General features: G+C 37.2%; 1 protein-coding gene across 2 annotated transcripts in view; it reads right to left on the reverse strand.

Annotated features, from left to right (window-relative positions):
- LOC135221776 (protein HID1-like) overlaps positions 1-15995 on the reverse strand; it is a 476459-nt gene that overhangs the window by 300183 nt on the left and 160281 nt on the right. For both annotated transcript variants that reach the window (XM_064259610.1, XM_064259621.1), the window contains exons 7-8: positions 11587-11787; positions 6832-6922 (exon numbers count right to left, since the gene is read on the reverse strand). In XM_064259610.1, the coding sequence (XP_064115680.1) occupies positions 6832-6922; positions 11587-11787 (292 nt within the window). The remainder of the gene's footprint in view (positions 1-6831; positions 6923-11586; positions 11788-15995) is intronic.

The raw sequence follows: 15995 nt of genomic DNA on the forward strand, positions 1-15995 counted from the left end.
ATGAGTTAATATGTCCATCTTCTACTTAAAACTTGCCAAGGAATGCAACAGGTTGAAAGTCCCTGTCCCATACTGACAAGAGGTACTCCCAGGACCTAATGTAGCAGATGTAAAAACTCCAAAGAATCTATCTCATGGTGCCCAACTGCTGCTACAGGGATCTGTGCATGAATGGATGGAACGACTTTCCAGTGCAGTGGTAAGAACAAACTCTTCCTATTGTGGATGTCTGCATCAGCATTGTTGGAATGAACCTCAGAACAAACTATACCTTGCTGGCTTCTGTCCCAGTGAAAACTGTCTGCTACACGACAAGCATTTCAACATTGTGTCCACTTGGACCCAAGGGTATGTTGCCAGATTCACAAGTAGCTCCCTCTCCCTATAGGGACTATATCAGGACAATGTCCTTGCAGCTTGGAGGTCTAGTATATGGGCACTCTACCCCAGAAATGAGATACAGTAATACCCAAAACTTCCATGAAGTTAGGTTCCAGAACCCCCCTTGCGTAAGGGGAATTTTCACAGAAGTTTGGCATGGTTTCTAAAAATTCTAATAGATGCTTACTTCTAGTCTGAACACTAAATATGACCCTAATCATGCTCCTCAAATCTAAAACTAATTTTTAAATGAAATTAAAGTTACTGTAATTTCATTTAAAAGTTAGCTTTATACATTACCCATGAAAAAAAGAAATAAATGGTTGGTAAAAATATAGGAGAGTGTGAAGATTACAAACATACAACATAGTTCTCGCTTCTTTCCCTGTTCTGACCAACCAATAAATTTTTAGAGGTCTTCTCAAACACTTTTAAGAAATTCTCTATTCTGTTTATTCTGTCACTTTCTCTTTGTTTTCTGAAATTCCTTTTCATGAACAAACGGTGCCTTTTATTTGGACTAATAGTACAACTCTTAGTTGTGTCAATTTTAGAACAGGCATTTACAGTTCTAGAAGGTAAAGGTAAAAATAGATCAATTCAAAATTATCTACGCCACCGCTAACTACAAGAGAAAGAGAGAGAGAGAGAGAGAGAGAGAGAGAGAAATTGATTATTTTTATTTTTTAATGTTATTTAAAGGGGACTTCTGGTTGCATTTTAGCTGTTCCATATGTAGTATTATTCCATTTAATTACCCCTGGTGAAAATTTTTTTTGAAAGGAGCGTTTTCTTATTTTTACAACCAATTTTCTATTGTACCATGGGCACAGCCATTTATGTGTGGCTCACCTGTTATGCGTGACGTCATGTCATGGTAGGCTCAGAAAAGCGGAACTATTCCACCAGGCGCGCTGTATACACAATAAAAATGGCCGACTGAATTTCCCAAAATTGAATATCTTATCAATTTCTTTACATTACATAATGGGCTTAAATAATTCAGGATTTGGTACCAACCACATTTTTATCATAGCGCAACAAATGTTCTCTACAGACATTTTTTTGTTTTTTGTTTTGTAAAAACAAAAACCGAGAGCACAGCATCTTCAGATGATATCCTTTTTGGTTTGTATTTGTCAGCTGAAAATATATGATTGAAATGGTAAATAAAGAAGTAGTCTGAAGTAGGCCTAGTTAGGCGTACAGCCCTAAATTCTAAAACCCCATTATCTAAACCAGTTAAAAAAGACTAAACGAAGGCCCTCATCAATTCATGGACAGACACACACACAGTTTAGAAAACTGCCGTTCACCCCATCACACCACGCACATGGCGATTGACAAGAATAAATTTCAATTCAAATGCATACAAGTGGAAGCATCATAGTATAGATAGCGGTATATAGCCGCCCTATCTTCGTCGGTAACATGGTCTGTTCAGAGGGAAATTAAGTTCCCAAAACATATTATATAAATTTCATAGCCATACCTAATAACCTTCTCCTTATGTCATCTTTTAAATCTGTTGGCAAGAAATGGTCCGAACAGACAACGATTTGTGTCATAGGTTGAAAGGTTCTGATGTTGATATCGTCCCTTCGAAGAGCCATCAGCCAGCGACTTGATTTCTCTCTATTTGATGGAATCCTGCGGAATGATATGCCTTTTGGACACTTGCCAGAAGTATTGGCACAACCAAACGCTATACAAGTTGGCATAATTGACGCTGTTTGAATGACAATTGACTTAAAACACGAGGACAATACCGATGATGAATACGTACCTTGTTGTGTACCTGAGACCTTTCTCTCCAATTGCATTTCATTAGCTCCTTGACAATGTCTTAGTAAAGACGAAAGCGCTTGGGTTTCTGACTATCATTTTCCTTTGGTATTTGCTTATTTAATGAAGTCACGTGCATCTACTGTGATTTTTTAAGCGTACACTACAATACGCATGCATTGCTGCGCTTATTATTATGAGGCAACTCCAACACTATGTCATCGGCACTAATCCGCCAGATGGCAACATAGTCGAATCCTGGATAAATGGCACTTTCCAATGAAGTACCTCAGCGCTAATTTGAAATTAAATTGTAAAAAAATGGGATTACATACCGATTCAAGGAATGGCTAATTTTTTAGCTTGTTAAAAGTTCTGTTTGATGAAATATAATGGCTATTAACCAGAAGTTCCCCTTTAATTTACACATAAAAGCTTGAAAACTTATAAATTACATAAAAAAATTGAACAAACACCTTTCAGGGTTTCTCCTGGACTTGAAAATGTTGTGTTTGCGTTCGAGTGTCTGTGAAATACTCACATATGATAATTAGTTAGGTTCCAACGAAAAGTTTGTGCTATTGTGAATTCGTGCAACTTGAATCATGTAAGACTGAGGTATTACTGTATCCCTGTAAGAACAAATTTTGGTAAGAAACAAGTGTGACACCTGACCTGAAGTCTTCAGGATCCTACCTGAAGACTGCAACTGATAATGACTTATCCACAACAGCTAAATAGATCCTGACTTCTGTTGGGAAGATGACTGCCAGATAAATTGCCCTTTAAGTTGGTTCCTATTTTTATTTTCCCAGTTGCTCTGGAGACCAACTTCCCAGCACAACTAAAGAAGTCACTCACTAAGGAAAGTCTGCCATTGTCAATGTGGTTACAGTCAAACCCCACTTTTTGCAGTCTTGCAATTCGCAGACTCATCTATTCACGGATTTCTCTATGAACATATATGCATATTAGTCATGGGAAATTTGCCTATTGGCTGTATTTTTCACCGAGAAATATTCACTACTTACTGTATTTTCATATTTTCATGACTAATGCACTTTTTGTGATAAAACTATTAAAATACTCAGATATACGTAAGCACTTTTATAGGTTTTTTGGTGTCTGAACTATCAAAATAGGCAGTTCTAAGTGTTTTTAGAGGGCTTTAAGAATTTGCAGGGGGGTTGTGGTACACATCCCCCACATGTACCAGGGGGGGTTTCTCTAGTTTCTGCATGCATACATATCTCCAGAGCCAGAGGTCTTATAAGTATCTGAGGGGTGGTGGCTAGCCAAAAGGTGTACCCTTGAATGGTACACCTTGCCTGATCAGAAAAAGCCCATCTGAGGTCCAAGTAGAAATGCTCCCCCCTTTTTGCATTGCTAATAACAAATATGCATCTGTAACAGCAAGAAGAGCTGTTCACCTAACATCAACCTCACCTCACAGTTCAATGTCAGGAACCACCAAATCAAGTTTTTCTTAGCCTTAGAATGTTTTCTGAAACCTTGGCATTCTTTAGTGACAAGAGAACTTGTTACTTCCAAGGCTTCTACTAATCAGCTATGGCCATAAACCCCCTTAACAAGCATTCCTTGATATCCACTTCTATAGTGCTGGGGACGAACCATTCTTTTTACTACAAGTTAATGATTCTAGCTACAGGTAATTACAGCATTATATTTTAAAGGTTTCTTAAAACTAATGTCCTATCATTTTTTTTGTATAACAGAAACAACTCAGGCATAACAGAAACAACTGAGGCAAGTGTGCAATTTATAATATAATCAGTTTCTTTTGCTAATAAATCCTATTCCAACTGCATCTCACTTACATCCTTCTTTTTTTATAAACTTTTAGCAGTTTCTTCCCAAGATAAAATGGTAACAGGTCTAATTTACTAGTGTTTCTGTACAAAATTTTGTGCAAATTAATACAGAATGAATCCCAACAAAACACCATGGGGTAAATACACGCTATCCAACAACATATATGAACAGTATTATTTTCGCCATAAGTGTAGAACCCCGTACATTAATGCTAATCTGTTCCAGAAGAAGCATTAAGATGTATAATTCAGTCGCAATCTGAATCAATTTTTCCATAAAAAATAACTGAAAATGGATTAACACACTCTTGACCACCAGTTATTACCGTAACCTTGCCTTTTTATATAAAAAATTTCACTTGAATCACAATTAAATAATTTCAGAGTTAAATAATATTTATTGTATTATAAATCCTTTTTTTTTATTTCTAAATGCATACTGTATAAAAAAACTGGCCTACATCCAATGTGGCTGCATTACCAATGGTTGACTGAGCACCATACACTACGTTAGGTATAGTATGTACGTACTGTACTGGGTAGTCACAAAACTTGTTGCTAATAATAAAACATTGAAAAACAACCTTATTATTACAGTAAATTAATAAAATATTGAAAATAAGATGCTGAATCAGTCACACAAATGACTCTTCCATACTTTTCAATAATCTCCTAAAGTTCAATTGTGGTTTTTACCATTTTTCTCTCCGGCTTCTCTGCAATGGCTGCCTTCTGACCCGTGATTTAATCACAATACAATACAGAAAGCCACAAAAACTAAGGAAATATTCCTTTACAAGCGTGCACTTGCTCGAAACAGCAGCAGAGTGAGCTGGCTTTAAACAACAATGCCAACTAGCAGCAACAGACAAAAGCACTTTTGTTTACAAAAATCATACGGTTCATTGGGTCAGATTCCGGTTTTTTGTTCGAGCTCTGGTGCAAAATTTTGCGTTGAAATCCAATTATGTCGAGTTCTGATATGGTCGAGGAATGGGGTTCTAGTATACATGGATGCAATTTCATAATTTTTTTAAAATTTTTGTCTTAAAAAAAAATATTACTCCTCAAGCTCATACATTACTTAAGGGGACCGTCCGCTATGTTGTGTATTTTTTTTGTTTATTAAACAAAATACAATAATTTCCATATATGTTTTAGATACTATATATAATACCTTCATCATGCAAAAATTTCAAGTCATTTGAGCAAAAACTTTTAGTTTTATTAGCAAAAATTATTATTTAACAAAAAAAATTTAGGTAGCGATTTCTCCGCTAATATGACATCAGTTGTATTAAAAATTATACCATAAAAACTAATTTATATACGGAATAATTCTGTGAGAACAGAATTTTGATTTTTGTTTATTTTTTTTATGAATTTAAAAAAAAAAATTTTGTCTAGGCACTCAAAAAAATTGTTAAAAAAAAAGAAAAAAGAAAGAAAAAATTGGCTCAAAAGGAATTATGGGATTTTTATTCCTCTTTCTAATGGTATCTTTCTCTCTAAAATTGGATAATAAATAACCGAGTAATGGCTACCAACATGCGAATAAGTATGTTTTTGAGTTATGACCTCCCAAAGATTTTCTATGTAAATTTTCGCTTTTTCTTAGAAAAGTCAAAACAACATTATTATAATTACTTTATTTGTACTTTTATTGTTGATTTCTACATCAAGGATCCTGGTCCTCCCCCTAAAAGTGGTATTAATACTCTAAGCGTGACACGAGACAATGATGTTGACGGCGTGACATGAGACAATGAGGGAGCTGATAACAATGAATTTTTGTGTTTTTCTTTTAGCACACTCCTGGCCTTCGCTAATTTTGCTAGCCTTAGTTGCTGAGTAGCCTTCTTGATCTTGGGTAACTTCGGCATTGCTATAAGTTCACTAAGAAGTTATAAAAACAACGTAAATAGCTAGTAACCAAACGCAAGTGCGTAAGTGTATGCAACTCCTTTGACATCTGTGGAGTAACTGAGTCATTCTCTGAGTCTCGCCTATACAGCTCTAAGCAGCTCTCACACTACCGTTCATTGCTACCAGATGTATGAGAATTTCTAAAAAAATCTGAAAAAATCGCTGTATATATGCAAAAATAAACACGCAAAAATGATCCTGTCAAACTCAAGTCATACAGACGACGCAGTTACCATGACGTCATCATTTAGAAACCACTATATCGTTATTATTTGTAAAAATAATTGGCTGAAACTTCTGGAAAGCATGCACGGTATGTTTCTGCATAGATACAAATTATAACTCAATTTTTTACTTTTTCAAGTTGACATGTCATCCGCCATAGCGGACGGTCCCCTTAATACAGTGGACCCCCCGCATTCGCGTTCTCTAGATTCGCGGACTCACACATTCGCGGATTTCTCTGGGGAACGTTTCCCTGCATTATTTGCGGAAAATTCGCGCATTCGCGGTATTTTTCTATGATAAATATCCACAAATTCCTGGGTTTTTTTTGATGAATTTCATCATAAAATGCACTTTTTGTGATAAAACTATTAAAAAACCAAGTATAAAAATTTTTAGTGGGTTTTTCTTGAGTTTTAACTAACAAAATAGGCTGTTTTTAGCATTTTCATAGGGGTTCCAAACATTCGCGGATTCTAACTATTCACGGGGGGGTCTGGTACGCATCCCCCGCGAATACGGGGGGACCACTGTAATTGCATCTTAGATCTAACATAAAACCTTGCATATGACTCCCTTCGACATTATGTTATGAATAAATCTTCATATCTATTACAAATATAAATGAATTTTAAAGAGAGGGGTCTAGAGCAATTCATTTTCATTCGGTAAAAATACTCACACTGGTCAGCACGAGCATCATTCAAATGATATAAGATAGGTACCAACACATCCAAAACATCACTGCTCTTCAGCACATAGAAGAGGAATTTCTGAAACGATAAAAGGAAAACTTTTAAGAATACCTAACAGAACTCTAATGTTCAACACAAGTTAAAAATAAATTACTATATTTTCATAATCAATAATACTGTAAAACTATTTTCCATTACAACTGGTTATGTAAAAATTAATCTTGGGTTTAAGAGTAAATATCTGAATGCCCAACTGTCTGTCATATTCTTCACAGTGCATACTGTACACTTCTATAAAACAAAACTGATTTTTTCATACATAACCAATAACTTACAATTTGATATTTTTAAGACCATGAAATTGTACTAGCTGCTTCAAACTGAAGGAAGATGGAAAATAGATTTTGTCTTAATCAGTGGAGTATATAAATCTTATAAGAGAACCAGAAGCAAGAAGATTACTGGTAATAGAGTGTCAGGACAAAAGGAGTTAACAGAGTACAGATCAGTGGTAGGACAGTGGAATTGGGTATCACTACATACCATGCCAGAAATATCATAAGATTTTAGTGAGTTGCTTTTTAAAGATAAGAAAAAGCTTATTAAAATTGTGAGAAAAACTAAGAACATAATGGGAGAAGTTACAATAAATGAGTTGGAAGAAGAAAACATTTACTAATATGCCTATTCCGATGCTTCATTTGGGAATATAAAAGATAGCCATACTCAGTTATATCCTTGACAGATGGTAAGAGGAGAAGTCCCATATGGCTAAAGTCCAGAAAATCCTGGAGAGTACCAAAATCTACCATTCAAGCAGAAGCTCTGCATGTGGGGAGACCATAGAAGGATTGATATAGTATTTCAAACATTTGTGGAAAGAGATAGGAGGGAGAAAAATGTGTTGGTTAATACTGATAGTAAAATACTAATGACTCAAATAAAATCGAGTACTGGTACTAAGAGATTAAAAATAGACATTGCAGCAATAAGAGAAACAATAGAATCTGGGGAAATAAAGGAGGCGAGATGGACAAAAGGAAAAGATCAAATAGATGATGTATTAACTAAAGCAGGAGTTTCAAGGGAAAATATTATAATTATGTAGAGGGTAAGGAGTTGGGGGATAAAGGAAATTAGAGGGGATTAGGTTAGGAAGAGGTTGGAGGGGAGGGAGAAAGAGATAAGTGTGACAGGCCTGTACCGAGGGGGGGATCGGGGGAGTCGGACAACCCCCCCAAAAAGAAATTTCTGGAAGCCCATATTTTTTGTGACTATCCTTTTCATTGAACTTGACTAATAAAGTAATAAGTAAATATCTTGCTTTTTGGTAAGTCTCTTTTAACAAATTTTGTTATTAAATATTAATATTGTTCTTTAGTAGTAGGAAATACAAGAGTGATAACAGGAATATGATATAGGCTACCATATTTTAAATGATTATAAGTAAAATTCTGTTAACCAAAGTGAGTACTGTACTTTGAATAACATCTAATCAGGTAGAAGGGCATAGACTGCATACCCAATTTCTCTTCTTAATATAACTAAAATAACATTTTCAAGCATTTCATCTTGTATATAGTACCTATATATACAATGACATTTATAGAAGAAAAGGTCGAGTTTTGGGAAAAACGACCCCCCATAAAAAACTCTGGGTATAGGCCTGTGTGATTATATATCAGTTTAGTCAGTGTTATTTTATTTTTATTTTCTGTATTAGTGAAATGTGGGTGATGTTCAATGTATAAGAAACATGTTTGATTTTAGAAAATGTCTTGACGAATTTAAATTGTGTTGTGACATCACAGGATGTGATGACATAGAAGACAAAATGGAGGTAGCATGGGGTATAAAAGTAAAAAATAACAGCATGCAGACAAGGACGCAGAGACCTGGTGTTTGGTAGTGGTAGGGTGGGAGAGAGCTCTCTGTCTTATAGGGGTTTGTGGGTTGTAAGTCATGTTTGTGGGGTTGTTAAAAGTCTTCAGCTGGATTATACTGGGACCGAGGAACATGAAAAGGTGGGTAAATAGCATGTTTTTGGCACATAGGAAAGATTAGGCTAGGAAAATATTCACTAAAGAGGCCAAAACAACTGATATCTTCTCCACATCCAAACCTGAAACAGGAAAAAGATGGCGCTGCCTCCACTCTCCTGGATAGGGGAACATTCTCCCCCCAAGAAAGACAGAGGAACATGAGGCATAAAATCTGATCCCTCTCCCAAAACTTCCAAAGTGGAATCTATGGAAAAATAGGAAGGGGACAAGCCTTAAAAGGAAGAAAAAGCAACTGGAGGAGGTCTAGACAAGGGAGAAGCAGAACAATGAGGAGACAGAAACATCCATCGAAGGAGGAGAAAATCCTTCCCAAGATGGTGCCTCCAACTTCATATTGTATTATTGCTTCTTGGCGAATCTCCTCCATTTCTCAAGAGACCAAGAATGACATTCAGAACAAGGTTACAAACGTTACAAACATTTGATCTCCACCTACTATAAGTTGAATGGGGATCGGTTTCAAAGGAAGCAAGGAAATTAACAATGATAGATACCTACACCAGGACATTTCCTCTGAGGCTTACATGAACTCTTAGCTGGGTTTTATGATTTCATTATAAAAATCAAAACACACACACAAAACACACCAAAAATCACTGTACACAAAAAATACAACCAAGAAAACACAGGCAAAGGGTAAAACCCAGCTTTAGGAAGGAGAGTGAGAAAGACATCCTCTCTCAAGGGCAGTAAGAAAAAAAACTAATACGAACATCACTGGGTTGACATTGGGTCACTGGCCGGTCCCTACCTTATTTCCATGAAAGATGCCAAATGCTACCAATTCCTTCCATAAACAATCCTTATTGTTTTTTACCTGTTTCCATCTGGCGCCAGAATATTTATCCTCATGTTAAGACAGGGTTTGTTCCATACATGAACAAAAGTATACAGTAATACCCCGACCTTATGTGAGGTTAGGTTCCAGACCCCATCACACAAGGGGAAGTTCTGCTTAAGTTTGGCACAGTATCTACAAATGCTAATAAATACTTAATTCTAGAGTTTGAACATTAAATAATATGACTATTCATGCGCCCTAACTATTAAGCTAACTTTTAAATTACATCAATGGAAAGACAAATATATGCACAAAATTCTAAAAAAATTCCCCTACCTTCCATGAGAAGATGAAAATGACTACTGACAACCCATTGTGGGGCCTCTTTTACAAGAAAATCAGAAATTTTATGAAGTTAAACATGATTTTTCTAATAAATGAAGGAAAATTAGTAACAAATATGAGCATATTTGTTGTAAAATGTTTACGTAAATTTACAAAGAACGAAGATGTAGTAGCTGTTTTGGCTTTATATGTTTCTAATATTTCCTTGCAATTTTCTTTGCAAAATTATATTTATAACTAACATACTATCATAAAAGGTAACTACAACCAACAGCAACCCCTTAGTATATTAATGAGCAAATTTATAAAAAGAGGTCATGTGAGACAGAGAAGGCAGTACATCTTCCCTTGAAGCCAAGACCAAAACTAAGCCCTCAGCCAGTCTCCCATCTTACCCAGTCTAAAAGTTGCCATTGTGAATTTATGAGCTATAGAAGTAGCGGCACCTCTTTCATGCCGAATTCCCTTAAAATTGAAGGTGCTCAATATTGCTTCTCCCCAGGATCAATCTCTCCATCACCCACAACCCGAGTGCCTATCCGTCCATTAATAGTTAATACATTACCCTAACATCTTTTCTTTGCGTTACTAGGTAAACGTTATAAGTCGGTCATAATGAAGGCAAACAATTCAATAAAATAAAGAAAAGATATGTATTGTTTACAGAGGGTGAAGGTAAAATTCAATCAATTTAAAATCATGTATTACTAGTGTGAGGGCTAACTAAAAACAAAATAGAGAGAGAGAGCAAAACCAAGAGCAAACTCTTGGTATTATTTATGTGTAAATTTACAAAAAGACATCATGTGAGACAAAGAAGAAGGTAGTACATCCTCCCTTGAAGTCAACGCCAAATCTAAGCCCTGACCTGTCCAGTCTCTCATCTTATCCAGTCTAAAAGTTTTGATTAGTGAATTTATAGGCTATAGAATTAGTAGCACCTCTTTCCCACCTGATTCCCTTCAAAATGAAGGCGCATAATACTGCTTCTCCACAGGATCAACCCATCCATCACTAACAACCTATTATTATTACTCCTGAGAGTCTATCTGTCCATTAAGGGTTAATACATTACCCTTAAAAAAGAAAATGACTGACATAAAAATAGTTACAGTAACTACATATAACGTATGTACATATACTAACGTTACCCCTAATTCATGGGATGCCATTTCCTTTTTTCCTCACAGAGTAAAAGATGTTTTCTTTGCGTCACTAGGTAAACGTCATATGTCGGTCATAACGAAGGTATACAATTCAATAAAATACAGAAAACATGTATGTACATATATAATGTTCACAGAGGGTGAAGGTAAAATTCAATCAATTCAAAATCATGTACTACTAGTGTTGGGGCTAACTACAAACAAAAGAGAGAAAAATATGTACATAAATACTTTATGCACATTGAAAATGTATTGGACTGTAAATAAAAAAAACAGCAGAGCACAATTAAAAAGATAATCTTTTATTCCATGATTAACATCCATTTAAAATTTATACCTTGAGTCATAATTTCCTGAGAGAAACCTGGCAGAAAGAAATGTACTAACCTTATTATAATCACAAAACTTCCAGAAAAATACTAGTAACTCTTGATGAAAGCCAATCTTCTTAGTGGAATGTGGAAGGTAAGTCTGTTGCAATGGATTATTCAGTAGCCATGTGAAGCCTCGCAGAACAAAAGAAAAATCTTCCTCACGATGTATACGGCTCAGGTAGTTTATAAATAAATTGTCAGAGACAGTATTTGGCTGAAACATAAAATATACAGCTACAGCTTAAAATGATAATTGTTTTCACAGAAATGATAAGACTATAACTTTTTTCCTAAGTAAAACATTCTGATAGTCAAATTGTATGATGGTAAGACAGTTACAACATTTTACATTATGAATAAGCAAATATGTTTTGCCGGACAACATCCATCAATTACACGCCCACATCTGCCATTTTTAGGAGTCCTAAATCACTCCCAAAATCTTTTTCAAGGCTACATATCTAGCAATTTTGTTAATGAAAGTTACCTGGTAAAAATGATAATACTAAATTTCCATGTTACAAAAGTCTTTATCTGTCATAGTTCTTGCTGTCCCCTATTAAATTTAGGATAGAATTTAATAAATCATATATGATACTTGGGTTTTCAGGCCAATTAATTTGTACATAATAAATTAAACCTTAAGGATTTTATTTAGCTGCTAAACCCATCAATGACAAAACAAAACTTTTCTATAGCTGACATCATTTGTCACTATTGGAACTTCAAGGTCGGATTAGAATCTTAAGGGTTAAAAATATGCATGTCTACAAAAGACATCATTGGAATCTCAAAGACTGAGTTTTTACAGACAACTGCTTTAGTTATGCAGTATTTGTGGAGAGCTCAACTAGTTCTCTCATCCTCAGTTATTGTGCATAATGAGTTGGCTATTGACAAAGTGGAACTGTTGTCTTTCACAAAAGGTGCTTCTGATGGCATTCCCAACGCTGTTTGGCTAATACATTCAAACAGACACCTAAAAGTTGTCAGGGGCCCTACTGAAGTTCATCATTTCTAACAAAGTTTACCAAGTCTACTGATACCAGAACCCAAGACTGGGCACATGGGCTCATGCCGATGGCAGAGCTGAGTCAATAACAGGACCAACTAACTAACTTTAATGCCCTGGTTGTTGAAGGGAAGGAAGCAACCAAGAGAAGAGATGGGAACGGCTGGGATCCTGGGTCTAGAATTTTCAACTCTTCTTGTCTTGTGACAAGTACTGTTAGTGATGGATCACGGGAGTGGTCATATCCATCAGACTACTACCCCACAATGAACCTTATCTTAAATGCTTATGGCGGGGGAGGGGGAGTTAAGAAATAGCCACCGAGATAGTCCTGTTACTATATCATAATGCAAAGTTGAGTGAAGAAAGAAATATGTAGAATAAACTGCCTGTCATATTGCGACATATTTTCAAAGCGTTAAGTACTATACGTACTTGGAATACATACACTTTACATAATTTATTATGAATTTTTCATGTATACTTTCTTTTCCTGATTTTGCTTTACATGGGTGTAGCATTCTATTTCTTTCTTTGCAATGGGTGTAGCATTCTGTTTCTTTCTATCATTTTTGTTGATACTAATTACCCTGGAGGCTTTTAGTTGTACCCTATGACATTGAAAAATAGCTCATACAAGAAACCTGTACATCCAGTTACTGATTTATCTATGATAAAATTTTGACAAGCAATAAAAGAACTGAACTGAATCATGAAATTTAGGTTATAGTCAAGTACTGCAACACTTTCAGCCATTCAGTGTTTTAAAAAAAGTGCCTTTATTACCACTGAAAGAAGAGAAAAGAATACCTGGATTATAAATTTCTCCATTAACCCTTTAACGCCGATTGGACGTATTAAACGTCAACGAAAATTGTCTGTCGGGTGCCGAACCGACGTATGGTACGTCGACGCAAAATAGTTTTTTTTTTAAATTCGCGGAAAAAGAGTTATAGGCCTACTAGGCGAAAACCTTTGAATCATGCGCCTTGGGGGATGCTGGGAGCTCACGGATCAAGCTGTTGTTTTGTTTAAAAGCGTGACTCAGGTGCGCATGCGCGAAATGCCTTCTTCTCACACCAGCCAGCATCAGTGACGCGTCGTCCGAGAGCGATCCTTTGCCGCAATCGTGTTTTGCCGAACTTTTGCAAGAGTTTGAGTATTTGTGGTGGTACAAGACGTACATAGAGATGTCTGAACGTCGAATGGAGAGCAAAAGGCGCGTTTTACCTCTCAGGAGGGATCGTGTGAGACGTATTTTGGACTTGGATGCTGGCGAGGGACCAAGTACCCAAGATGACCTCACTCCTCAACGCCGTTCCGTGAGGCCTCGTGAGGACGAAAGTGTTCAAGCACCACAACGTGTGTCTCATGTGCCTTTTATAACCCCTAGGAAGCATCGGGGTGTCCTGAAGGACATTCGTAGGCATTTGGGAGGCCAAAGGACATAGACGACTACTTGTTAGAGCTTGATCGGGAGCATGTTGCAAGTCCTCATTTTGATGGCGGTTGGTCATCTAGTGACGAGGACATCACTCCCGATGTTAGTGATGATGAATATTTGCCCCCAATGTCCGTACGAGGGTCACATGCCGAAAGTGAGCTCGAATTTAGTGGTTTTAGTGCTTATGAGGGGGAATCTGAGGAGGAGGAGGAGGAGGAGGAGGAGGAGGAGGAGGATGGAGGAGGAGGAGGAGGAGGAGGAGGAGGAGGAGGAGGAGGAGTTGTCGTCGTCTAGTTTTGTCGCCGATGACGACACAAAAAGCGAGGGCCTAAGTTGGGGAGATGGGCCAGTGCGAAACCGTGCCCAAGCACTCAACAATTCCTTTGTGCCCTCTTGTCCCTGAGAGGGAGGAGGGAGGGCTCTAATATTGTAATTACGGGCAGTCCCCAGTTATTGGTGGTGGTTCCATTCCGATGGCTTGATGATAAGTGAAAATCACCGATAACCGAAAATCAGCAATTTTCAGTGCTGATAACCAGATTTTGGCGCTGATAACTGGTTAATGGTGCCTCTGTTAGGTATGTGTCAGCGCCAATACTCTATTATTGGCACCAATAAACGGAAATCAGCGCATTTTGGCGCCAGACAAGCCTCATGAAACTGGATCACCAATAACAGGGGACTGCCTGTCTAGTAGGTACTTAATTTCATCATGAAAATATCACTTCCATATAAGTATTGACTGACTGATTAGTTATTACTGGTGTCGCGACGACAAGGTTATTGACGCCATTCATATAAGTAACTCACCAAGTAATTATAAACATATAACTGAATCCCACACTGAATGAAGGTGGGATACAGGGACATTTTCTACTCAAAAACATTAAAGTGTGACAATGACTTCCAAATAGAATAACCTGCCAGCGTTGAATACAGTGCTTGTTGTTTCCTTACCTGTCAAGAGAGATATTGAAGGCAAGTACTGTCTCTGGTTGGAGCTCATCTTGCCCTGTAGTGGTGTGGCAGTATAGCCACTCTCTCAAAAGCCTAAAGGGAGCTATGAGGGTTATGGTCATATTGATGTGCATCTGAAACTTGTTCAAGACCTCCCTGATCATGCAGAAGGGAAGAAAGGTGAACAAGTCTGGGTTTGACCAATCTTGCAGCATGGCATCCATGGCCCATGCCAGAGGGTATGGAGCTGGCAAGCAATACAGAGAAAGGCAATGGTTCCTAGAGGTGGTGAACAAGTCTATCATTGGTCTGCCCATAACTTCTACAGGTCTGGGCAAACTAGGGGGTCTAGGGAGGACTTGCTTTGGATGGCTCAGCTTATCCACCATCACATTTAGTCTTCCTTGAATGAACTGAGTGAGAACAGTCACTTGATTTTGAGCTGAGGTTTTAACAATAATTTCTAGTGCCTAGCTGGATCCGGTTAAATCGGAGATGAAAGTAAGGAATCTTGTGAGATCTGGAATGCGTGCGTATATCGGGTGAAGAGTGGGCCATGCACCCACGCCACCGCATCAGTCTTTCCAAACTTAGGATGTCTTAGCAGACAGAGGGGTGGCTAGAGGTGGGCAGTACAATGTTAAGACCTCAGGTTTGTAGCTATGAAAAATACAAATTGTCTTAGAAAATCTGTCATTTGTTCATACACAAACAAACATTTGGTCTTAACAATAGGATAGACTTATACTTGGAGGGAGGTACAAGACATCTTAAACCAGCTCCAGAAGAAATAACTTCCAGAGAGGGACTGAAGCCCATGAGAAGCTGGATACATTAATATCTAACCACCCAGACACTGAGTGACATACAATGATATATGGAAGAATCATTGCATAGGGAACCGAAGAGAAACTTTGACTGTCCAATAACAAACCAACACACCAGGGTTTGTTACCACTCCCAACTCCCCCTTGCCAAGGAGTGGAGCATATGCTACCGAATAGAGGGT

The sequence above is a fragment of the Macrobrachium nipponense genome, chromosome 20 (genome assembly GCF_015104395.2).
Source record: "Macrobrachium nipponense isolate FS-2020 chromosome 20, ASM1510439v2, whole genome shotgun sequence".
NCBI classification, from domain to species: Eukaryota; Metazoa; Arthropoda; class Malacostraca; order Decapoda; family Palaemonidae; genus Macrobrachium; species Macrobrachium nipponense.